The 26,949-nt window shown below is 41.0% G+C and overlaps 2 protein-coding genes and 1 pseudogene across 2 annotated transcripts in view; all 3 read left to right on the forward strand.

The window, feature by feature from the left end:
• SCP2 (sterol carrier protein 2) overlaps nucleotides 1–26,949 on the forward strand; it is a 981,293-nt gene that overhangs the window by 712,020 nt on the left and 242,324 nt on the right. The window lies entirely within an intron of this gene.
• Nucleotides 3,890–26,949, forward strand: part of ZYG11A (zyg-11 family member A, cell cycle regulator) — a 67,298-nt gene continuing 44,238 nt past the window's right edge. Inside the window, exons 1-2 of the mRNA XM_069591893.1 lie at nucleotides 3,890–4,100; nucleotides 22,970–23,135. Coding sequence (XP_069447994.1) covers nucleotides 4,011–4,100; nucleotides 22,970–23,135 — 256 coding nt within the window. The 5' untranslated portion in view covers nucleotides 3,890–4,010. The remainder of the gene's footprint in view (nucleotides 4,101–22,969; nucleotides 23,136–26,949) is intronic.
• LOC138429082 (V-type proton ATPase subunit D pseudogene) lies at nucleotides 14,932–18,326 on the forward strand (annotated as a pseudogene).

The raw sequence follows: 26,949 nt of genomic DNA on the forward strand, positions 1-26,949 counted from the left end.
GAATAAGAGAGGAGTTAAAAATTATTTCCAAGGTTTTGTCACGAGCAACAGAAAGGAAGGAGTTGCCATATACTAAAACAGGAAAGACTGGCAGGAAAAGCAGATTAGGGTAAGGACAGCAGGAGTTTACTTTTGGACACATTAGGCTATTTTGATAACCAGGTGTATGTGTTGAATAGACCACTGAATGTGTCACTCAAGTTCAAAAGCAAGGTACAGTCTAGACATCAAACATGGATATATCAGCATATAAATTTCTTTTAAAGTTATGAAACTAGATAAAATTACCACAAGGAAGAGAGATTGGATAGGGAAGATGTATACAAGTACAGAGTCTTGGGGGTACACAAGGATTTAGAACTATGGGTGGTGAGAAATCAAGAGGATGAGAAGAGGCAAAAAATGAGGTAGGAGGAGAAGAGAAGAAAGAGGAAGGCATGGGAGAGGAGGAGGAAGAGAAGATGCATCCTGGAAGCCAAATGGAGAAAGTATTTTAGGGAAGAAGAAATGTTCACCTGGGTCAAATGCTGCTGAATGAATAAGATGAGAGAAGAGTGACAACTGAATTCAACCTGGACGTTGAGAAGAATGGTTAGTGGAGTGGCAGGGGAGAAAGAAAATGCTAAGAAAAAATTTGGAGACAGCATGTACAGACCACATTTTTGATAAGTTTTGCACAAAAGGGTGAAGAGATATGAGGGCAAGACCTGAATAGGTATTAAGTACTAGAAATTAGGTCAAAATAAGTGTGTTGTTTTTTTTTTTAATTATGGGAAAAGTATCAGCTGGTGGCAATGATCCAAGAAAGGGAAAAAATAATTCAGGAGAAAGAAAGGATGTTGCTGGATGATGTCTTTGAATAAGCAAGAGATGAGACTTATCGCAGAAGCCCAGAACTAGCCAAATTGCCAATATCCATTGGATCATAGAAAAAGCAAGAAAATTCCAGAAAAACATCTGCTTCTGCTTCATTGACTACGTTAAAGCCTTTGACTGTGTGGATCACAACAAACTGTGGAAAATTCTTAAAGAGATCAGAATACCAGACCACCTTACCTGTCTCCTGAGAAACTTGTATGCAGGCCAAGAAGCAACACTTAGAACCAGACATGGAACAATGGACTTGTTCCAAATTGGGAGAGGTGTACGTCAAGGCTATATATTGTCACCCTGCTTATTTCACTTATATGCAGAGTACATCATGCAAAATGCCAGGCTGGATGAAGCACAAACTGGAATCAAGATTATTGCCAGGAGAAATATCAATAACCTCAGATATGCAGATGACACCACCCTTATGGCAGAAAGCAAAGAGGAATTAAAGAGCCTCTTGATAAAGGTGAAAGAAGAAAGTGAAAAAGCTGGCTTAAAACTCAACATTCAAAAATCTAAGATCATGGCATAACTGGTTCCATCACTTCATGGCAAATAGATGGAGAAACAATGGAAACAGTGACAGACTTTATTTTCTTGGGCTCCAAAATCACTGTGAACTGTGACTGCAGCCATGAAATTAAAAGATGCTTGCTCCTTGGAAGAAAAACTATGACCAACCTAGACAGCATAGTAAAAAGAAAAGACATCACTTTGCCAGCAAAGGTCAATCTATTCAAAGTTATGGTTTTTCCAGTAGACATGTATGGATGTGAGAGTTGGATGATAAAGAAAGCCGAGCACCAAAGATTTGATGCTTTTGAACTGTCATGTTGGAGAAGACTCGTGAGAGGCCCTTGGACTGCAAGGAGACCAAACCAGTCAGTCCTGAAGGAAATAAGCCCTGAGTATTCATTGGAAGGACTGATGCTAGAGCTGCAATACTTTGGCCACCTGATGTGAGGAGCCAGCTCCTTGGAAAAGACCCTGAGGCTGGGAAAAACTGAAGGCAGGAGGAGAAGGGGATGACAGAGGATGAGCTGGTTGGATGGCATCACCAACTCAATGGAAATGAGTTTGAGCAAACTCTGGGAGATGGTGAAGGACAGGGGAGCCTGGTATACTGCAGCCCATGGTGTTGCAGTGTCAAACATGACTGAGCAACTGCACAACAACAGAGTATAAAGAGTTTTGGGAATAGGATAGAAAGCTTATAGTAGTAGATGGGTAGATATGATGGTTGGAGCTTAGAATTTTTTTTTTTAATATTTATTTATTTGGCTGCTCCAGGTCTTAGTTGCTGCATGTGGGATCCAGTTCCCTGACCAGGGATCAAACCTTGGCCCCCTGCATTTCGAATGTGGAGTTTTAACCACTGGATCACTACAGAAGTCCCTAGACTGTTCTTTTTGATTCTTTTTTTTTTTTTAAGTGGAAGAGGAAACTGACAGTATGATTAGGGGAAGAGGTGTTCAAGATTAAGGATGGAAGTTATAAAATAGTCTTAAAAAATACTCTACTATAAAATTAAATAAAAAAGTACACCTGAAACTAACACAACATTGTAAATCAACTATACTTCAATATGAGGCTTCCCAGGTGGCACAGTGGTAAAGAATCTGCCTGCCAATGCAGGAGACACTGGGTCAGGAAGACCCCCTGGAGAAGAGAATGGCAACCCACTCCAGTATTCTTGCCTGGAGAATTCCAGGGACTGAGGAGCCTGGCAGGCTACAATCCCTGGGGTCACAAAGAGTCGCACACGCCTGAGCGACTGAACAATAATCAAGGACTTGTTCTCTGTCAAGCATTTTCATGTGTTTTACATACACATTTTTTTCTTTTTTAATCCATAGTTTGCAGGATCCCACTTCCCCTTCCAGAGACTGAACCTGGGACAAGGTTGTGAGGGCGTGGAATCGTAACTATTAGACCACCAGGGAGCTCGCTAAACACACTATCTTATTTATAAGGCATTCTCACCCCATTTTACTGATGAGGAGCTTGAGCTTTAGAGAAATTAAGAATCTTGTCCAAGAGCAAGCATTCCAATGCAGTATTCAAATTCAAGGCTCCCTACTCTTAACATTATCCTTTTTCAAGACATTCCTTCTGTTAATTTTACTAGTCTACTAATTTATTGCTCTCTTTCAGGGTTTCTTGGAGCAGATTATAAGGGTCTTCTTGATACTTTTTAGGTCATGAGAAACAAGAGAAGTGCTATTGCCAGTTCTAAGAGAAAAGTCTTTAAAAAATATATTTTTAAACGCAATCAGCCCTCAATATCCATGGGTTCTCTATCCCCGGATTCAACGTCTATGGAACAAGTTCAGAAAAAAATTTTTCATGAGGTTTCAAAAAGCAAAATCTGAATTTGCTAGTACCAGCAAATTATATGTAAATATACAGACTTTACATTGTATTAGTTATACTAGTATGAGCAAGCTACAAGTCATTTAAAGTACGGAGGAGGAAATATGTAAGTTATACCCAAATACGACTCCTTTTTATAAGGTACTTCAGTTTCACGGGATTTGGGTATGAAGTATGTTTAAGTTATACCCAAATACGACTCCTTTGTATAAGGTACTTCAGTTTCACGGGATTTGGGTAGAAGTATGTAAGTTATACCCAAATAGGACTCCTTTTTATAAGGTACTTCAGTTTCACGGGATTTGGGTATGGTGGACTCTGAAATCAATGCCCCTGGGGACACAGAGGGGCCACCATATTCTGTTTCCCAACTCCACAAAGCTGGTCCGTGGGCGTGCCTTTGACGGGCAAAGGGAACCTATGGCGTAGGTTTTGTGGGAGACTTGGTCATAGACGTGTGGGTAGGTGTTGAGTGAGTGGTTGGTCTCTACGGCGTGGAGGTGGAAGGAGAACGGTTGGGTCCTCACCGGATGGAGTGGTGGGTGGCCCGGATGGGCGTGGTGAGGCCCGTCCTGGGGGCGGGGTCTACGGTGGGCGAGTGCGCGTCGCCGCGCCAGGCATTTCAAACCTCGCGGCTGGAACGCTTAGTGTCAGCTCGCCGAGCGGGTGTTGCTCAGCTGCTTCCTGGCGCGGGTCGAATCCACCTCTCGCGGGATCCAGGCCCAGCTCGACGGCAGCTCTCTCCTCGACGCCTCACCGTCGCCATGGTTCACTTCTTGCACCCGGGCCTTTCGCCCCGGACCATCGTGTCTCCGGACGCTCGGAAGGATATACTAGGCTGCCTCGTGGTGCAGGTGAGCTCCGAGGAGGGCAAGGGACGGGGGCAGGAAATGGAACGCGAATCTCGGCTGGACGTCAGCCCTGGGCGAGCACGGCAAGTCGTCGGGGACCGTGCGGAGACATTTTTGGCTCGTTTCACCTATGCGGAGGGTAACGTCTGAAGAGGCTGAGCCCCTGTTAGGCTTCTGTCTTCAGATGCTGGGAAGAGCTTGTCGGAGAGGAGTTTTCTGCCCGGGGCGTCCCAGCCTCCGGGCCCAGCGCGCCGACCCTGCGCCGCGGAGGAGTGGCGGGGTGTGTCCCGCCTCCCGCTTGACCTTGGGCGGGTCTTCTCCTCTGGTCCTCTTGATTCTGTGCAAGTGAGTGCGTGCGTGCTAAGTCGCTTCAGTAGTTCCCGATTCTTTGCGACACTATGGACTGTAGCCCACCAGGTTTCTCTGTCCATGGTATTCTCCAGTAAGAATACTGGAGTGGATTGCCATGCTCTCCTCCAGGGGTATCTTCCCTACCCAGGGATTGAACGCGTCTCTCCTGTCTCCTGAATTGGCAGGCGTATTGACTAGCGCCACCTGGGAAGACTACGTGTAAGCGCGGGCGACTGCTATTTTGCAAGGTGGTGGTAAGTTTAGACGTTAAGCACTGGGCGTGGCTTTATGCTTGGCCCCTGGCATTTGTTGTCATCCTGCGCCCAAATGCCTTACACTTCGACTGTTCCCTAACTTATGTTGGGGACTTGTTGCTCCCCAGAGTATGCGACCTGTTGGTCCTGGATTGTTAACAGAAAGAGCCTGCCTGGAAGAACTGGAACCCCAAAGAGTGAAATTCCTAAAATTCCATGTGTTCTTTTAGGTCCCGCCCCCCCCCCCCCCCCCCCGTTTCCCTCGGAATGCCTTTCAAAGTTGAGCAACACGCAACCAAAAGAGAGTGTATTTGGAGCCTACTGTGTATCAGTTGTAGCATTTGTAAAATCTCTCGGATTTTTTGGTAGGCACTGATGGTCTCCATTTTACTAGTGTGTAGGAAAATTGAGTATCCTTGACTTGCTCAAGATCTGAACCTGACATCATTTCTGATGTGACTCCATATTCTACAAAATCCCAAGGGCCACCCTTCTTAGAAATCAGAATCTACTGAACGCTCAACCCACAGTTAGTGTGGAGGAAAGGAAATATTCTGATTGAGGTTGCACTTTACACGCTAACACCTTGTTGGCCATTGTGTCCTGCAGAGGTCTATCCTGTAATCCTGTATACCCTTTTGGACTCACTTTTAAAAGCTTCTTAAACAGTGCATAAATTTTTTCGTTATTGTTCAGTCCTATCTGGCTCTTTAGCGATCCCATGGATAGCAACACTCATCCGCACCCCTGTCCTTCACTCTCTCCTGGAGTTTGTGCAAATTCACGTCTTGTCTATTGGGTCGATGAGTTCTATCTCATCATCTCATCCTCTGCTTCTCCCTTCTCCTTTTGCCTTCAATCTTTCCTGGCATTGGGCTTCCCTAATAGCTCAGTTGGTCAAGAATCCATCTGCAATGCAGGAGATTCCTCCGTAGGGGAAGATCCGGTGGAGAAGGGACAGGCTACCCGCTTCAGTATTCTTGGGCTTCCCTTGTGGCTCAAGAATCCGTCTGCAATGCCGGAGACCTGGGTTCTGTCCCTGGGTTGAGATCCCCTGGAGAAGGGCAAGGCTACCCTCTCCAGTGTTCTGGCCTGGAGAATTCCATAGACTGTACAGTCCATGAGGTCGAAAAGAGTCAGACAGGACTGAATGACTTTCACTTTCCCAGCATAAGGGTCTTTTCCAGTGAGTCAACTTTTTGCCTCACGTGGCCAAAATATTGGAGGTTCAACATCAGTCCTTCCAATGATTATTTAGGGTTGATTTCCTTGAGGATCGACTGGTTTGATCTTTCTGTCCAAGCAACTCTGAAGAGTCTTCTCTAGCACCACAGTTCTTTGGTGCTCAGCCTTCTTTATCGTCCAAGTCTCACATCCGTATATGACTACCGGAAAAACCATGGCTTTGGCTATTTGGACCTTTCTCTGCAAAGTGATGGCTCTGCTTTTTGATACTCTGTCTGGGTTTGTCATAGCTTTCCTTCCATGGCACAAGTGTCTTAATTTCACGACTGCAGTCACAGTGTGCATTGATTTTGGAGCCCAAGAAAATAAAGTTTGCCACTGCTTCCACTTTTTCTCTTTCTCTTTGTCATGAAGTGATGGGACCAGATGCCATCATCTTAGTTTTTTGAATGTATACTGTTGGGGTATGAGGTTGAAAGAGGAGAGTGAAAAAGCTGTCTTAAAATTCAGCATTTAAAAACTAAGATCATGGCGTCTGGTCCCATCACTTCATGGCAAACAGGAGGAGAAAAAGTGGAAGCAGTGACAAAGCCAGACTGGATGAAGCACAAGCTGGAATCAGGATTGCTGCTGCTGCTGCTGCTAAGTCACTTCAGTCGTGTCCGACTCTGTGCGACCCCATAGACGGCAGCCCACCAGGCTCTCCCATCCCTGGGATTCTCCAGGCAAGAACACTGGAGTGGGTTGCCATTTCCTTCTCCAGTGCATGAAGGTGAAAAGAGAAAGTGAAGTCGCTCAGTCGTGTTTGACTCTTAGCGACCCCATGGACCGTAGCCTACCAGGCTCCTCGGTCCATGGGATTTTCCAGGCAAGAGTACTGGAGTGGGGTGCCATTGCCTTCTCCAGGAATCAGGATTACCAGGAGAAATATCAGTAACCTCAGATACACAGAAGATACCACCCTTATGGCCAAAGTGAAGAGGAGTAAAGAGCCTCTTTTTTTTTTTTTTTAAAGAGCCACTTGATGAAAGTGAAAGAGGAGAGTGAAAAAGCTGGCTTAAAACTCAATATTCAAAAATGATGATCATGGCCTCTGGTCCCATCACTTCATGGCAAATAGATGGGGAAAAAATGGAAACAGTGACAGACTTTATTTTCTTGGGCTCCAAAATCACTATAGATGGTGACTGCAGATTAAAAGATGCTTGTTGCTTTGAAGAAAAGCTATGACAAACCTAGACAGTATGTTAAAAAGCAGAGACTACTTTTCCAGCAAAGGTCGGTCTAGTCAAAGCTATGGTTTTCCCAGTAGTCATGTATAGATGTGAGAGTTGGATGATAAAGAAAGTTGAGCACCAAAGAACTGATGCTTTTGAACTGTGGTGTTGGAGAAGACTCTTGAGAGTCCCTTGGACTGCAAGATCCAACCAGTCAATCCTAAAGGAAGTCAGTCCTGAGTTGGAAAGACTGATGCTGAAGCAGAAGTTCCAATACTTTGGCTGCCTGATGCGAAGAACTGACTCATTTGAAAAGACTGTGATGCTGGGAAAGACTGAAGGCAGGAGGAGACGACAGAGAATGAGATGGTTGGATCACTGCAGATGGTGACTGCAGCCATGAAATTAAAAGACGCTTAGTCCTTGGAAGAAAAGTTATGAGCAACCTAGATAGCATATTCAAAAGCAGACACATTACTTTGCCGACTAAGGTCCGTCTAGTCAAGGCTATGGTTTTTCCTGTGGTCATGTATGGATGTGAGAGTTGGACTGTGAAGAAGGCTGAGCGCCAAAGAATTGATGCTTTTCAACTGTGGTGTTGGCGAAGACTCTTGAGAGTCCCTTGGACTGCAAGGAGATCCAACCAGTCCATTCTGAAGGAGATCAACCCTGGGATTTCTTTGGAAGGAATGATGCTGAAGCTGAAACTCCAGTACTTTGGCCACCTCATGTGAAGAGTTGACTCATTGGAAAAGACTCTGATGCTGGGAGGGATTGGGGGCAGGAGGAGAAGGGGACGACAGAGGATGAGATGGCTGGATGGCATCACGGACTCGATGGACGTGAGTCTGAGTGAACTCCAGGAGTTGGTGATGGACAGGGAGGCCTGGCGTGCTGCGATTCATGGGGTCGCAAAGAGTCGAACACGACTGAGTGACTGAACTGAACTCGATGGACATGAGTTTGAGCAAGCTCCGGGAGTTGGTGATGGATAGGGAAGCCTGGTGTGCTGCAGTGCATGGGGTCCCAAAGAGGCTGAGCAACTGAACTGAACTGAATTTTCACCCTTATCAAGAGGCTCTTTAGTTCCTCTTCACTTTCTGCCATTAGAGTGATATTGTCTGCATATCTGAGGTGGTTGCTGTTACTCCAGCAATCTTGATTCCAGCTTTTGATTCATCCTGCCTGACATTTGTTTTTAGCTAATGGAAAAGCTGAGTTGTTAATGTATGTCCTAGCACAGCGTGTCAAGTACATTTTTTGCTGCCACTGACGTAATTGAAAAGCAAGGTTTCTTTAGAAAAGTGATCAGACTAATTTATTTCTGTGTGGTTCCATGCTGTACTGTGTACATTTGTCATTTGGTTAAGATTTTATTTTTAATTAATTAAAATAATTGTACAATTCATGAATACTTTTCCTTTAGATTTCTCTGTGTTGTTTTAAATTTTATTTAGAAATGTTTTGTAGTTTTTAGTATAAATGTTGGATACATATTTTGTTAAATTTATCCCTGTTTTTGTTAGTACTGTAAATATTTTTAAAAAGTTTGTAGTTTGGGGGGTGTATGGATCTTGTATCTTATGACTTTGCTCAAGCTACTTTAAAAAAATAGAAAAAAAATTAATCAAAAGTTGATTCTTTGGAAAGATCAGTAAAATTGATAGATCTTTACAAGATAACGAAAGGAAGACTGAAATAACCAATATCAGAATGAAGGAGCTATTGTCACTACTGATGTAAAGCCACATATATTCTCTGGTTATTTTTTTAATGTTTTCTTAAGATTTTCTTTATAATCTGTTATCTGCAAATAAAGACAGCTTTGCTTATTCCCTTTCAATCTGTGCTTTATATTTCCTTTTCTAAAAAATGCAGTATCTAGGACCTTTTGTAGAATGTAGGAGAGAAGTGGTGAGAAGAGACATCTTTATATCATTCTAGCTCTTGGTTTTCCCATAGATGCCTTTTATCAAATTAAGGAAGTTTTCTTCTATTCTTAGTTTGCTGATTTTTTTTTGTTTTTGCTTTTTTCAATCATGGAAATCATGAATGTGTTTTGAAATGTGTTGAAATACTTTTTCAGTATATGTTAAGGACATATGTTTTTGTTCTTTATTGTGTTGATGTGGTAGGTTTTATTGATTGTGAATTTAACTTTACATTGTTGGACCTTAGTTCCTGGACCAGGAATTGAACTCTAGCCTTTGACAGTGAACGCTCAAGAGTCCTAACCACTGGACTGCCAAAGAATTCCCTCCATTGAGTTTTTTTTTTCCAATTGATTATTTCAAAAGTTTCATTCTATCTTTTCTGTTGACTTACTAGTTCTGTTCCTCTTCTCTGAATGGTCACATGAAGATAACAGTTTTTAAAATGTGAACTCAAGACCTCTGGGGCTCTCTAAGACCCCATTCTGTTTCGTTAAGCCTCACATTAATGAAATTTGCAAAGATGTAAAACAGTGCTGCCATTGTCCCTAAACTTTTAAAAATTTTGAAAATATAGCTCTTAAAAAAAAATGTTCTTTGTTGGGAATTTCCTGGTAATCTAGTGGTTAGGACTTGGTTCTTTCACTGCTGTGGGTGCAGGTTCAGTCCTTGGTCTGGGAACTAAGATCCCATAAGCCATGTGGTGTGACCAGAAAAAGAAAATGTCCTTTGTGCAAACGTGTGATTGGTTTAATTTGTATTATTTCTGAATGAAATATTTTAAAGATTTCTTAATTTTAACTTATAATACAGTGAATGTTGATAGATGTAATCCAGTTTTTTAAGAGTACTGTTGATCCTAAGACTAAAAAGTTTGAGAGTCACAGCTCTAGGTTTTAAAATGTACATGTTTGACTTACTGCACTACTTCTAAATGTATCACTTCAGCTTACAACAGTGTTCTTTCATCTTCTCCCCTCTTTCCTCTCCTTTGTACTATTGAAATAATACATTTTACTTTTCTAAGTTGCACAGTATATTGTTTTTACTTTTTTTTTGATCAGTTGTTAAAGAAATTAGGAAATAAGAAAAATAGTTTTATATTTATCCCCATGCTCCTGTTTCCAGTACTCTTCCGTTTTCTCTAGATCCCAAATATCCATCCTGTATAATGTTTCATTTTACCTTTCTTATAGTGTAGATCTGCTGATGATAGATTCTTTCTACTTTGTCTGAAAATATCTTTATTTTACCTTTATTTTTGAAAGATGCTTCAACGCACTTCGCTTTTCTTCCTACTGCACTTAAATTTTTTAGAAAATTTTATTTATTTAGTTGGATCTTTGTTGCTGCACGGGCTTTTCTTTAGTTGTGGTGAGCAGTGGTATTCTCTAGTTGCAGTGCAGGGCCTTTTGTTGCTGAGCACAGGCTCCAGGCTGTGCGGGCTGCAGAAGTTTCGGCATGTAGGCTCAGTAGCTGTGGCACAGGTTCAGTAGTTGCGGCACATAGGCTTAGTTGCTCTGAGGCATGTGGGATCTTCATGAATCAGGGCTAGAATCCATGTCTCTTGCTGTGGCAGGTGGAGTCTTTACCACGCAGTCACCAGGAAAGCCCTCTGCTGCTGCTGCTGCTCAGTTGCTTCAGTCGTGTCTGACTCTGTGTGACCCCAGAGGCAGCAGCCCACCAGGCTCCCCCGTCCCTGGGATTCTCCAGGCAAGAACACTGGAGTGGGTTGCCACCTCTGCAGCACTTTAAAAATGTTACTTCATTGTCTTTTGGCTAGCATTGCTTCTGATGAAAATTCAGTGGTCGTATTTTTTTGTTTTAAACTGCCCACAGTACCTCTAGCTCCCCCTGCCCCACCCCTAGCTTAGGTTTTTCTTTTTATTATAGGCTTTTAGCTATTTGTCATGTTGTAGTGTCTTTTGTTTATTTGACTTTGGGTCCATTTTTGCCCCTGGGATGAGTTGGTTGATAGTTTGTATCTAATTTCAATATTTTTTGACTTTTTAAAAAAGAAAGTTATTAAGTTTATTGTTTTTTTGTACTTGGTGAATTAGCTATATAATTCAATTAATATTAAGCTATAAAACAGTTTCATAGATTCCAAGTATAGGACATTGTCCTTGTTGACCTTTTCTATTTTTAAGTTTATTTATTTATTTTCTTGCTGCATGTGGGCTTTCTCTAGTCTCTGTTGAGATTCCATATTTATTCCCTCATTATATTCATATTCTCCTGTATATCCATGAATTATAATACCTATTAAAGTTCTCATTTGCTAATTATGTTATTTCTGGATCTATTTCTTGCTCTTTTTTTGGCTGCATCATGCAGCTTGTAGGATCTTAGTTCCCCCATCCAGGGATTAAACCCTAACCCTCTGTAGTGAAATTGTGGAGCCCTAACCACCAGACCTCCAGGGAGTTCCCTGGATATATTTCTGGTGATTGATTTTATTTTCTTTCCTGCTTCTTACCATTTCTTATATTTTATTGTAAGCTAAACATTATGGATCCTAGTGTGTTTAGATTTTTGTTGTCTTTTTGAGTCAGGCCTATATTTGAGGTTTTTAAAACAGAATTTTTTTTTTTTTTGGTCTGTGCTCTGCCCTTCATGGGATCTTAGTTTCCGACCAGGGATGGAACTGAGGCCCTTGGCAGTGAAAGCGCAGTGTCCTTACCACTGGACCAGCAGGGATTTCCTTGAGGTTTTTTTGTCTGAGCTAGGTGAAGATCTTTAGTTGCAGCGTTGTAACTCTTAGTTGCAGCATGTGGGATCTAGTGCCCTGACGAGGGATCAGACCTTGGTTCCCTGCATTGGAGTCCTAGTTTGAAGTCTCAGTCACTGGACTACCAAGAAAGTCTCTCTGAGGTTTTTAAAGTGCTATTGAAGGGACTTCTCTGGAGGTCCAGTGGTTAAAGAATGCAGGAGCACAGGTTTGATCCCTGGTCTGGGAATAAAGATCCTGCATGCGCAAGCCACATGGTGTGGCCAAAATTAATAACAAAACAAAAACAAAAAATGCTGTTGTAAACTTTTAAAGTTTAATTGTCTAATTGTTGGTTGTATATAAAATACAGCTTTTTGTTTGATTTTTTACCTTATATCCATTAAAACATGTTAATTAGGAGAGTTATGTAGTAGTGTTTTATATTTTAGAAATGATGAATCTAAACCCTCGGTTGAGATGGATTGGAAAAGGATTAAGAGTGGAAGTGGAGTAATTTGGAGTTTTTTAGTATTCCTGGAAAGATATGGTAGTGACTTGAGTTAGGAATTGGTAGTGGAGTTAGAAAGAAGGGGATGAACTAGAAATTTATTTGGGAGGTTTGATAGTCATACAGCAGGAAATAGATGACACAGTCAGAATAAGGCTAATTTAATGAGAGTTTTGGAGAAGGAAATGGCAACCCACTCCAGTGTTCTTGCCTAGAGAATCCCAGGGACTGCGGATCCTGGTGGGCTGCCATCTGTGGGGTCGCACAGGGTCAGACTGAAGCGACTTGGCAGCAGCAATGAGAGTTTAATTAAGGGGTTACTTCCAAAGATAAGGGAGAGGTGTGGAAAACCACAGTAGGTTCAGACGGTAAAGCGTCTGTCTACAGTGCGGGAGACCCGGGTTTGATCCCTGGGTTGGGAAGATCCCCTGGAGAAGGAAATGGCAATCCATTCCAGGACTATTGCCTGGAAAATCCCATGGACAGAGGAGCCTGATAGACTACAGTCCATGGGGTTGCACAGAGTCAGACACGACTGAGCGACTTCACTTTCACTTTAATGTCTGGTGACAGTAGCTCTTGCCACCCCTAGGCGCAGAGGACCTCTCAGAAGGAATGTCTTAGTCATCTAGGCTGCTGTGACTAAAATTCTGTAGACTGGGTGACTCATAAAAAACATAAATTTATTTCTCACAGTTCTGGAAACTAGGAAGTTCAAGATCAAGGTGCTGGAAGATTTGGTGTCTGGTGAGAGTCCGCTTCCTGGTTCTTATACATCTTTTTGCTGTGTTCTCACCTGGCAGAAGGGACAAGGGAATTCTCTGAGGTCACTCTTGTACGGTCACTAATTCCATTCAGTAAAGGCTTTACCCTCATGACCTAATGACCCAAGGTTCCTCCCTCCAAACATCAAATTAGAGGTTAGACTGCAGGCTAATTCCAAAGAATTTTGGAAGAATGCAGACATTTAGTTAGTAGCAAGAACAGAGGACTAATCTTAGAGGAGTGATTAGTGTGACATAGCCAGCCCAAGATACTTTAAATGAGAAAGAACAGGGGAAATTATCTGTGTGGAGTTGTAACCCCCAAAACATATATCCAAGTCTTAACCCTTAGAACCTGTGAATTTGACCTTTGGAGTCAGGATGTTTACAAATGTAATTAAGTTGAGGATATTCCCCTCTTGCTTCTCTGTAGACCACCAGGTGGCTTGTGGGACTGGGGATTGAATTTGGGCCCTTGGCAGGAAAGCACAGAGTCCTAACTACTGGGCCACCAGGGAATTCCCAGGTTGAGTACCTTGGTGAGAACATCTGATCCATCCTAAAGTTTTAGGCCAGACCCTAAATCTAGTGTCTGGATTTATAGTGTTTATAAGATAAAGGGATAGAGATTTGAGACCTAGAGATACAGGGAAGAAGGCCATGTGAAGATTAGAGTTGTGCTGCCACAAGCTGAGGGAAACCACAGGCCCCAGAAGCTGATGACATAAGAATTCTTCCTTAGAGCCTTCAGAGGGACAATGGTCCTGCTCATACCTTGATTTCTGGACTTCTGTCTTCCAGAACTATGAGAGAATAGATATCTGTTGTTTTTAGCCACCAATTTTGTGGTAATTTCTTATAGGAAATTACGTAGGAAACTAATACATGTTGCAATTTTTTGAGAGTTTCATGTTAGAACCAAACTAACAGCCAGAGGGTAAGGGAACCTATTCGTGAGAACCTGTTGATAGGATCTATACAAGTCACCTCAGCAGCAGAGGTGGAGAAGATTGAGTGGGTCTGAGTGGGAGGCAGTTAGCAAATGCAAGATGTCTGGCACAGGTATAACCAGTAGGATTTGCTAATGTTTGGATTTGTGTTTTTTGTGGGATGTTGATTAAAGATAAGGAAATGTCAGTAAAGATTAAACAGCTGAACAGATGTTATGCCATTTACTGAGTAGGGAAAGACTGGATAAATGTAGTTCCTTACATGGTAAGTTTGAAGTATTTGTGTGACATGGTTAAGTAGATATGTCAGGGAGGCAACTGGTTATCTAACACTGGCTTAAAGAGAGATCTGACCTGAAGATAATAATGTAGAATTTGTTAGATTTATAGATAATAGTCAAAATCATGTTATCAGTAATCAGACATTATAGAGGCATAGTTATTAGTCATTAGTGGTCTTGATGGGAAGTCAGTCTCTAAAACATACTACTGATTTATAAAACAAAGACAAGTAGCAAAATACTGTGGTATAATTCTATGTATATAAAGTTAAAAAACATGTAGAACTAAATAATATTCAGGATAATGGTTACTTCTGGGTGAAGGGATAAGTAGCATCAGGAAAGGGTATATAGGGACTTGAGAAATTTGATATATTCTGTTTAAGCTGTGTCATGAATACAAAAATATTTTTGAAATATATTGTTTTATATATAAATATTTTAGATATGTTCTAAACTTCATTTATGTGGGTTTAATCTTTACTGTATTTTAAATATGAGACTGCCATGTTCAGTAATTTGGCAAATAATGTCATAAAGCCTTAAAAGGAAATATTCTGGATAAAATGCAGCAAATTCAATTACAGAGTAAAGGAAATCCAAAGCATCCCCACCCAATTCATAGAAGCTGGAAATCACCACTGTAAGCAGGCCCTAAAATAACCAAAGATCAGGAGAAAGACTCAGTGGCTGGGTTGTTGCAGCCACGGTTGCCCAGCCGGGGACCCAAGCCGAACAGTCATCGTCAGAATGTCGGGCAAAGACCGAATTGAAATCTTTCCCTCGCAAATGGCACAGACCATCATGAAGGCTCGGTTGAAAGGAGCACAGACAGGTCGAAACCTCCTGAAGAAAAAATCTGATGCCTTAACTCTTCGATTTCGACAGATCCTTAAGAAGATAATAGAGACTAAAATGTTGATGGGTGAAGTAATGAGAGAAGCTGCCTTTTCACTTGCTGAGGCCAAGTTCACAGCAGGGGACTTCAGCACCACAGTTATCCAAAATGTAAATAAGGCCCAAGTGAAGATTAGAGCAAAGAAAGATAATGTAGCAGGTGTTACATTGCCAGTATTTGAACGTTATCATGAAGGAACTGACAGTTATGAACTGACTGGTTTAGCCAGAGGTGGGGAACAGTTGGCTAAACTGAAGAGGAATTATGCCAAAGCAGTGGAACTACTGGTGGAACTGGCTTCACTGCAGACTTCCTTTGTTACTTTGGATGAAGCTATTAAGATAACCAACAGACGTGTAAATGCTATTGAACATGTCATCATTCCCCGGATTGAACGTACCCTTGCTTATATCATCACAGAGCTGGATGAAAGAGAGCGAGAGGAGTTCTACAGGTTAAAGAAAATACAGGAAAAGAAAAAGATTCTTAAGGAAAAGTCTGATAAGGACTTGGAGCAACGGAGGGCAGCAGGAGAGGTGATGGAGCTTGCTAATCTCTTGGCTGAAGAGAAAGATGAAGATCTTTTGTTTGAATAAGCTTTCCTGCTCTGGTTCTTTCGGAAGGCCTAACATGTCACCATTTTAATTCATGGTGTGTAGGTTTGTTATGTGTGGCTATTTATTTTTTGGCTTAAGAATTTCACCAGTTGTAAAATTTCCCTGGATGTCTGTTTATGGGATCTACCTTTGCAGAATCATAATTAAGCAACAAATAATCACCAATGAAATTTGTAGAACCTGTCCCGAAACCTGTAGAATTTATGCTGTGGAAGTGTCACCCTACTTCAGTTATACATCTGTTACAAGTCATCTGCTCACCGAACATAGTAAGAAAATCCCTTTAGGAAGCAGCAGTGCTCTCAGGCCAACACACATTTGTAGGCCAGCTACTCTGGAGCACACTTTGTTCCTACCTGCTCACGCACCTTGGCACCATTGTCTGAGATTGCTACAGCCATTCTTGTGTTAGTTACTATGGGACGTCTCTCCTTAAGCTTTAGGGAAACCTTCATTTATTTTTCCTTGAATAACAGGTCTCTGGTCTGTCATGGGAACAGTTCTGCCAATTCAAATGTGACTACAGTATAAACAGTAAAATGATTTTAAAAAAACCAAAGATCAGAGACTAGACCTTTGTGAAAGCCAGGTGGGAAGTTTGAATGGAGACTGTGAATTGTAATATATATATAAACATGAACTAACAAAAGCTGATTATACTTCAGGGAAGTGGGAGATCTAAAAGTCTGCTTATGGAAAAGAGAAACAGGGAACCTTTGTCAGTTTTGGCTTGGATTTTTGAATGAGAAAAATATCTCCTAAAAATGTGCAATCACAGGTCTGTCCTCATACAGACTCAGGGTTTTAATTGACATTTCTTGCTTGGTTCAGGAAATGTGTAGCTGAGAAATTATCAAAATGGTCACTGATGATGCCCCTGGGTAAGTAGCATTTAGCTACCCTGTGTGGCCTATCTTCTACCCAGGTTTCACAGGAGTCTAGTAAAATCTCACCAAAGATTAACTCAGAGACTTAAAGATTAGCTCAGGGACTTCCCTTGTGGTTCAGTGGCTAAGACTCTGTACTCCCAATCCTAGGGGTATGGATTTGATCCCTGGTTGGGGATAGTACTAATATCCTGCACATTGTGCCATGAGGCCACAATGTGTAGGAGGCCTTAAAAAAAGAAAAGATTAGCTCACAATCTTAAATTATGAAACATGAACCTCTCTGATTAAGAACCAACAGAATCAGGGGCTGTCCTGGTGGTGTAGTGGTTGGCAGTCTGCCTGCCAATGCAGGAGAGAACAGGTTTCATCTCTGGTTTGGGAAGATCCCACATGCCATGGAGCATCTAAGCCTATGTACCACAATACTGAGCCCTGTGCTCCAGAGCCCAGGGGCCGCAACTGCTGAAGCCTGTCTTCTAGAACCTGTGCGCCACACCAAGAGAAGCCACCACAATGAGAAGCCTGTACAGTACAATGAAGACCAGCAGGGTAAAAAAATAAGTAAATCTTTTTAAAAAGAATCAACAGAATTAGATTCCCAGAGACTTCAGAAAATGGTATTATTGAAACACTGTAAAGCTAGTGTGTTTAAAATTTATTAAATAAATATTGCATAGGAACGTGGAATGTTAGGTCCATGAATCAAGGCAAATTGGACGTGGTCAAGCAGCAGATGACAAGAGTGAACAACGACATTCTAGGGATCAGTGAACTAAGATGGACTGGAATGGGTGAATTTAACTCAGATGACCATTATATCTGCTACTGTAGGCAGGAATCCCTTAGAAGAAATGGAGTAGCCATCATAATCAACAAAAGATTCCAAAATGCAGTACTTCGATGCAATCTCAAAAACGACAGAATGATCTCTGTTCGTTTCCAAGGCAAACCATTAAGTATCACGGTAATCCAAGTCTATGTCTCAACCAGTAACGCTGAAGAAGCTAAAGTTGAACGGTTCTATGAAGACCTATAAGACTTTCTAGAACTAACACCCAAGAAAGATGTCCTTTTCATTATAGGGGACTGGAATGCAAAAGTAGGAAGTCAAGAAACACCTGGAGTAACAGGCAAATTTTGCCTTGGAGTACAGAATGAAGCACAGCAAAGGCTAATAGAGTTCTGCCAAGAGAACGTACTAGTCATAGCAAACACCCTCTTCCAACAACACAAGAGAAGACTCTACACATGGGCATCACCAGATGGTTGACACTGAAATCAGATTGATTATGTTCTTTGCAGCCAAAGATGGAGAAGCTCTATACATCAGCAAAAACAAGACTGGGAGCTGACTGTGGCTCGGATCATGAACTCCTTATTGCCACATTCAGACTGAAATTGAAGAAAGTGGAGAAAACCACTAGACCATTCAGGTATGACCTAAATCAAATCCCTTATGATTATACAGTGGAAGTGAGAAATAGATTTAAGGGACTAGATCTGATAGAATGCCTGATGAACTATGGATGGAGGTTTGTGACACTGAATAGGAGACAGCAATCAAGAAATCAAGTTTTCATTTCCCCAAGAAAAAGAAATGCAAAAAAGCAAAATGGCTGTCTGAGGAGGCCTTACAAATAGCTATGAAAAGAAGGGAAATGAAAAGCAAAGGAGAAAAGGAAAGATATAAGCATCTGAATGCAGAGTTCCAAAGAATAGCAAGGAGAGATAAGAAAGCCTTCCTCAGTATCACTGCAAAGAAATAGAGGAAAACAATAGAATAGGAAAGACTAGAGATCTCTTCAAGAAAATTAGAGATACCAAGGGAACATTTCATGCAAAGATGGGCTTGATAAAGGACAGAAATGGTATGGACCTAACAGAAGCAGAAGATATTAAGAAGAGGTGGCAAGAATACACAGAAGAACTGTACAAGAAAGATCTTCACGACCCAGATAATCACAATGGTGTGATTACTCACCTAGAGCCAGACATCCTGGAATGTGAAATCAAGTGGGCCTTAGAAAGCATCACTATGAACAAAGCTAGTGGAGGTGATGGAATTCCAGTTGAGCTATTTCAAATCCTGAAAGATGGTGCTGTGAAAGTGCTACACTCAATATGCCAGCACATTTGGAAAATTCAGCAGTGGCCACAGGACTGGAAAAGGTCAGTTTTCATTCCAGTCCCAAAGAAAGGCAATGCCAAAGAATGCTCAAGCTACTGCACAATTGCACTCATCTCACACGCTAGTAAAGTAATGCTTAAAATTCTCCAAGCCAGGCTTCAGCAGTACGTGAACCGTGAACTTCCAGATGTTCAAGCTGGTTTTAGAAAAGGCAGAGGAACCAGGGATGAAATTGCCAACATCTGCTGGGTCATCGAGAAAGCAAGAGAGTACCAGAACAACATGTATTTCTGCTTTATTGACTATGCCAAAGCCTTTGACTATGTGGATCACAATAAACTATGGAAAATTCTTAAAGAGATGGGCATATCAGACCACGTGACCTGCTTCTTGAGAAACCTATATGCAGGTCAGGAAGCAACAGTTAGAACTGGACATGGAACAACAGACTGGTTCCAAATAGGAAAAGGAGTATGTCAATGCTGGATCTTGTCACCCTGCATAATTAACTTATATACAGAGTACATCATGATAAAACTGGGCTAGAAGAAACACAAGCTGGAATAAAGATTTCTGGGAGAAATATCAATAACCTCAGATATGATACCTCATACTACCCTTATGGCAGAAAGTGAAGAAAAACTAAAGAGCCTCTTGATGAAAGTGAAAGAGTAGAGTGAAAAAGTTGGCTTAAAGCTCAACATTCAAAAAACTAAGATCATGGCATCTGGTCCCATCACTTCATGGCAAATAGATGGGAAAACAGTGGAAACAGTGTCAGACTTTATTTTTGGGAGCTCCGAAATCACTGCAGATGGTGACTGCAGCCATGAAATTAAAAGACTCCTTGGAAGGAAAGTTATGACCCACCTAGACAGCATATTAAAAAGCAGCTGCTAAGTTGCTTCAGTCGTGTCTGACTCTGTGTGACCCCATAGACGACAGCCCACCAGGCTCTGCCGTCCCTGGGATTCTCCAGTGCATGGAAATGAAAATGAAATAAAAAAGCAGAGACAGTACTTTTCCAACAAAGATCCCTCTAGTCAAGGCTATGGTTTTTCCAGTGTTCATGTATGGATGTGAGAGTTGGACTATAAAGAAAGCTGAGCGCCGAAGAATTGATGCTTTTGAACTGTGGTGTTGGAGAAGACTCTTGAGAGTCCCTTGGACTGCAAGGAGATCCAACCAGTCCATCCTGAGGGAGATCAGTTCTAGGTGTTCATCGGAAGGACTGATGTTGAAGCTGAAACTCCAAAACTTTGGCCACCTGATGTGAAGAGCTGACTCATTTGAAAAGACTCTGATGCTGGGAAAGATTGAAGGCAGGAAGAGAAGGGGACGACAGAGGATGGGATGGTTGGATGGCCTCACCGACTCGATGGACATGGGTTTGGGTGGACTCCGGAAGTTGGTGATGGACAGGGAGGCCTGGCGTGCTGCAGTTCATGGGGTCGCAAAAAGTCGGACACGACTGAGCGACTGAACTGAACTGAAATAAATGAAAAAAGAGCAATGTACAATTAGACTGTGAAGAACTAAATGCGACGGAATAAAGAAATAGTGACCTGGAAGGTAGATCTGTAGAAATTACCCATGGGAAGCATAATTTCCATTTTCACATGGGCATATGAACCAATTCTGGGTTTTGAGACCCAAGTAAAAGTCTGTTAAGACTATTTTCAGGGAATTTTTTTGCTTCCCTGAAATTGATGCTTCTTTCTTACATGAATTCTGACATGGTAGGGTTTGATGCAGTTGAAACTCTCATATGTTCTTTTGGGAATGCAAAATAATAGAGCCACATTGCAAGAACAGGTGAGTACTTTCTTATGTAAAGTTAAATACACACTTAACACGTAGGAAATGTGGAATTCCAGGGACACAGAAATCCCATTTTTAGGTGACTACCCATGAAAAATGAAAACTGTGTTCCCACAAAAGTTTATGTGGGAAGCCCCACCAGGAACTTCCTTTGTGATCTACTGATTGGGAATTCAACAGCCAGTGCAAGGGACACAGGTTCGATTCCTGGTCTGGAAAGACCGTACATGCCACAGAAGAACTAAGCCCAGCTAAGCTCTAGAGCCTGCAAGCTGTACTACTGAGCCCATATGCTGCAAATGAAGAAAGCCTGAGCACGACAAAGACCCTGCCCAATGAAAAATAAATAATTTAAAAAAATTTTATGTGAGTTGTTACAGCTTTATTCAAATTTGTCTAAAATGCAAATAACCCAAATGCTCTTCAGTTGGTAAAGAAAGAAATTCTAGTGTATTCATTACAGTGGAATGCTTCTCAGCAATAAAAAGGACAAATTACAGAAGCATGCAACACCACCAGTAAACCTGTGTTAAAATGCACTATGCAAAATGAAAGAAGTCAGATTTGAAAGGCCTGATTACTTAATGATTCTGTTTATATGACATTTTGGGGAAGGCAGGACACTGGAGACAGAACAAAGATGAGTAGTTGCCTGGGATTGGTAAGAAGGATTGTCTGCAAAGGGACACTGGAGAATTTCTGGGTTATGGAACTGTTCTATATCTTTATTATGGTGGTAGTATACAACTGTATGGATTCATCAAAACTCATTGAACTAACTATATACCAAAGTAAATTTTTTTGCTACATATAAATTATACTATAATTAAAAGAAAAACAATGAATAAGAAGATAGTACGGTATTCAGAGTAAATCAGAGTAAACTTACTGGAGAAATTTGGTTATAAAGAAGAGTAACTGAAGAGGACGTGGGAGTCAACAGAAGGTTTTTGTTTTTAAAGCAAATAATGGAGCTTAAATTGTATAAGAATGATCTGTTTATGGGAATTCCCTGGTGGTCTGTTGGTTAGGACTCACTGCTTTCAGCGCACAGACTTAGATTCAGCTCCTGGATTGGAAACTTCAGATCCCGCAAGCTGCCGGGCACAGCCAGGAAAAAGAAGAATGATCCATTTGAGAAGGATAGTTTGAAGATGTGCATAAGTGAAGAAGCAACAGGAGGAGCCAAGACAGGAGGGATGAAATCCAGCCAGCACATGTGGAAGTGTTGGTCTTTGCAAGGATGTACGTGTTTTCCATAGAAGAGAAGACCGAGGAAAAGATGCATGCGGTTTTGAGCTGAATTTGATGGGGAGGTGGCTTCATTATTTTCACTGAAGTGGATCACATTCTGATATCAGTGTGAAATGGGTTTGAGGAACAAGTAGAAGGCATGAAATAATTGTTGCTTGATAGTGGGAGAGTGCCCTGTCTAAGGAGACTTTGAATGATTTCCAGCTACTTAGGGCTCATTTGAAGTTAATGGTCATGAATTTTCCATGACATAATATGTTGTGTGAATCTTCCCCTCTTCATAGATGATTAGCTGCTGGGTGTTGCCATAAAGAAAGGTGAATAGCAAAGTTCTTCCAGGAGAATGTCTGAAGAGTATGATGGAGGAGAGGAAACAAGGAGTTGAGGATATTTATGAAGGAGTAATCTATAATTTGGACTATGGAGGGAATTTATTCAGTAAAAAGTGGTGTGGAGGTCATTGAATGTATTGCATGTTGAAACCTTTGACAAAGATGGCAATCCCTGGCTTATCGTTCTCTCTTTATGTCTGAATGCCATACCTTTCAAATGTTTGTTGAATGAACAAATGTCAGTCTCTTAGCGGAGATGTCTTATCTCTCTCAGTTTGCATTCTTCTACAGCCTCCTTATTATAACAGTCTTTTATAGTGTGAACACTTTTGAGGATGGGAATGGGCAGACCTTCTTATCCTCTGGCATGTAGTCACTGAATAAATATTTGCTGAATAAATGACTATGATTTCTGCTTGCTTAGTTCCTTGTGCTATATTGAAATCGTCAGATTTATGGGATGTTTTCTCTACTAAACTGTTTGGTCCAAAAGGATTAGAGCTATAACTTACTCATCCCTGTATTCTCAGGGGCTGGCACAGAACAGGAGATAAGTGAAGGATTGAGAGAACTTAATTTTTTTAAAAGATACAACAGAAGCTACAACAGGTCAAAATTTTCCACATGGTTGATAATTGGAATAAGGTGGTTTCATTGCATATAAATCATTAGAGTGAGAAGAATGTATCTTAAGATATTCTCATGTATAACATGACCACTTTTATGTTGAATTTTTGTAGATGTAACAAGTTTGTTTGTTTGGGGGTTTGTTTGCTAGGAGGAGGCATCTCCCTACTCTTTGGTCAACATATGCCTGAACGTCCTGGTTGCTAACCTAGAGAAATTGTGTTCTGAAAGATCTGATGGAACACTTTGTCTTCCGGAGCATTGGAGTTTTCCTCAGGAATTAGCTGATCGATTCGTTGGGATGATGACTTGGCAAGGTAATGATAAGACTGCTTTATTGTGTACTTTTATAGCACTTGACTATTTGAAAAACACTTTTGCATATAATTCTGTTTTGTTCCTCTCAACAACCTGCTGAGAAATATAGAAATTTGTGTGGAGGTTGATTCTCAGAGTCTTTCTGGGATCCCTTGATGAAAATTATCTTCCTTCTAGGTTTGCCCTGCTATTGCTATAGTCTCATTTCCCATTTTTTTGATTATAAATATGAACCTTAAAAATTTTTTTCCTTTACTTCCTCTAGTAGTAGTAGGGCTTTCAAAGGGCTGTGTTTGCTATGTTAGTGTTTTCTTAATGAAAAATTTGGGGGAGTAACACATGATCGAGATAAAATTCACATAGTGTATAATTCATCCATTTAAAGTATATGGTTCAGTTTTTTTTTTTTTTAGCACATTCACAGATTTGTGCACCCATCATCCCAGTCAGTTTTCATCACCTCAAAAAAAAAAAAATCCTTATTCATCCCCCTATAATTCTTAGCAGTCACTAATCTACTTTCTACCTCTATGGATTTGCCTTTTATGAACATTTAGTGTAAATGGAATCATTTAATATGTGACCTATTGTGTCTTTGGAGAAGGCAGTGGCTCCCCACTCCAGTATTCTTGACTGGAAAATCCCATGGACGGAGGAGCCTGATGGACTGCAGTCCAAGGGGGTGCTAAGAGTCGGACACGACTGAGCAACTTCACTTTCAGTTTTCACTTTCATGCATTGGAGAAGGAAATGGCAATCCACTCCAGTGTTCTTGCCTGGAGAATCCCAGGGACGGGGAATTCTGGTGGGCTGCCGTGTATGGGGTCGCACAGAGTTGGACACGACTGAAGCGACTTAGCAGCAGCAGCAGCATTGTGTGTTGCTTCTTTCATTTAGCATAATATTGTCAAGGTTCATCCATTTTGTAACATCAACTACTACTGAATTTTTATGGCTGTGTAATATTCCACTGTATTGATATACTACCTTTTATTTGTTTCTCAGTTGATGAACATTAGGTTTATTTTTAAGATTTTTTTTTAATGTGGACTGTTTTTAGTCTTTATTGAATTTGTTACAGTATTGCTTCTGTTTTATGTTTTACTTTTTTGACCACAAGGTGTGTGGGATTGTAGCTCCCAGACCAGGGACTGAACCCTCACCCTCTGCACTGGAAGGGAAAATCTTAACTACTAGACTGCCAGGGAAGTCCCTGTGTTGTTTTTATTATACATTTTGGCTATTACGAATAATGCTTCTATAAACATTAGTGTACACATTTGTGTGTGTGGATATATGCTTTTATATCTTTGGGTGTATACCCAGGAGTGGAATTGCCAGGTTAAGTGGTAGCTTTGTGTTTAACTTTCTGAAGAACTTCGAATTCTTTCCCAAAGTAGCTGTACCATTTTATGTTCCCACCAGCAGTTGGAAGAGAAGAGTTCCAGTTTCTCCACATCCTCACCAAAACTTGTTATCTAATGGCTTTGATGATTGCCATTCTGGTGGATGTGAAGTGGTATCTATTGTGATTTTTATGTGCATTTCCCTAATAGCTAATTGGCTTCCCTGGTGGCTCAGACAGTGAAGAATCTGCTTTCAATGCAGGAGACCCTGGTTTGATCCCTGGGTTGGGAAGATCCCTTGGAGAAGGGAATGGCTACCCACTCCAGTATTCTTGCTGAAAAATTCCATAGACAAGAGGAGCCTGGCAGTCTATAGTTCATGGAGTCACAAAGAGATGTGACTGAGCACAATATAAAATATAAATATAAAAAATACACATATGCCTCCTTTATCCATTCATCTGTTATTGGTATGTATGTTCCTGTTGCCATTTTAAAAATTGTTTTTATAGGTCTTTTTCTTCTCTTGTGTTTTCCACCTAGAGAATCTCCTTTAACATTTGTTTATAGATGGTATCCATTCATCTGTTGCTGGACACTTAACGTTGCTTCCATTTCTTGGCAATTGTAAATAATGCTCCTGTGAACATTAGGATGTATATATCTTTTCAGATCAGTGTTTTTTTTTTTTATTGGATATTTACCCAGCAGTGGAATTGCTGGTCATAGGATAGTTGGGTTTTTTTAAGAAAACTCTACACTGTTTTCCACAGTAGCTGCACAAATTTTTACATTCCCGCCAACATTATATGAGGGTTTCCTTTTCTCCACCTCCTCACCAGCATTTGTTATTTGAGTTCTATCTGATGATAGCAGTTCTGACGGGTATGAGGTGATACCTCATTCTGGTTTTGATTTGGATTTCCCTGGTGGTTAGTGATGTAACACATACATCTTTTCATGTGCCTGTTGGGCATATGCATGTCTTTGGAGAAATGTCTGTTTAGGTCTTCTTTCCATTTCTAAATAGAATTGTTTGTTTTCTTGGTATTAAGTTATATGAGTTGTTTATGTATGCATTGTGGATGTTTTATTGGTTGTATTAGGTTGGTGAAAAAGTAATGGCGATTCTTCAGACTGTGAATTTTTGTTTTAAATCATTATACCTAGGCTGAAACACATCTTTATTAATCAAAAAAGGAACCATTACAATCAACATATGTTTTTCCAATGAGAAGTAAGTTTTTTTATTCCTGTAGAATAAAAATCTGTATTTGGGGATTCAGTGAACTCTTGGAAGGCATTTTCTGCCTCTGTTGGTTGTGGAAGCATTTTCCCTGCAGAAAGTTGTCGAGATGCTTGAAGAAGTGTTAGTTGGTTAGTAAGAAGTCAGGTGAATATGGTGGATGAGGCAAAACTTTTAGCCCAGTTTGTTCAACTTTTGACACATCGATTGTGTGACATGGGGTTGGGCATTGTAGTCAGAGAAATGGTTCATTGTTGTTGGGTAAAATAAGAGAAGACAACACTTCAAAACAATGATTTTTTTGGATTTTTGGTCACCTCATGAGGCACCCAGTTACCGAACTTTTTCACCTTTCCAATTTGCCTCAAATGCCAAATGACCGCAGAATGGTCAGTGTTGAGTTCTTCAGCCACTTCTCGTGTAGTTTTAAGAGGATCAGCTTCAATGTTTGCTCTCAGTCGTTTGTTGTCAACTTCCGATGCCCAGCTACTACACTCATCTTCAAGGCACTTGTCTCCTTTGTAAAACTTCTTGAACCAAACATACTGCATTGCATGTTAGTTATCAGTTCCTGGGCCAAGTGTGTTGTTGATGTTGCCTGAGTTGTCTCCACTGCTTTACAGTCCATTTTGAACTTGAATAAGAAAATTGCTTGATTTGCTTTTTGTCTAACATCATTTCTGTAGTCTAAAATAAATAACAATAAACCGCATGAGAAATGCTGGATGAAGCACAAGCTAGAATCAAGTTTGCTGGGAGAACTATCAATAACCTCAAATATGATGCCACCCTTATGGCAGAAAGCAAAGAACTAAAGAGTCTCTTGATGAAAGTGAAAGTGGAGAGTGAAAAAGTTGGCTTAAAGCTCAACATTCAGAAAACGAAGATCATGGCATCTGGTCCCATCAGTTCATGGCAAATAGATGGGGAAACAGTCGAAATAGTGACAGACTTTATTTTCTTGGGCTCCAAAATCACTGCAGATGGTGACTGCAGCCATGAAATTAAAAGAAGCTTACTCCTTGGAAGAAAAGTTATGACCAACCTAGACAGCTTATTAAAAAGCAGAGACATTACTTTGCCAACAAAGGTCTGTCTAGTCAAGGCTGTGGTTTTTCCAGTAATCATTAGTCATGTATGGATGTGAGAGTTGGACTATAAAGAAAGATGAGCACTAAAGAATTGATGCTTTTGAACTGTGGTGCTGGAAAAGACTCTTGA

This window comes from Ovis canadensis, chromosome 1, assembly GCF_042477335.2.
Source record: "Ovis canadensis isolate MfBH-ARS-UI-01 breed Bighorn chromosome 1, ARS-UI_OviCan_v2, whole genome shotgun sequence".
Classification (NCBI taxonomy): domain Eukaryota; kingdom Metazoa; phylum Chordata; class Mammalia; order Artiodactyla; family Bovidae; genus Ovis; species Ovis canadensis.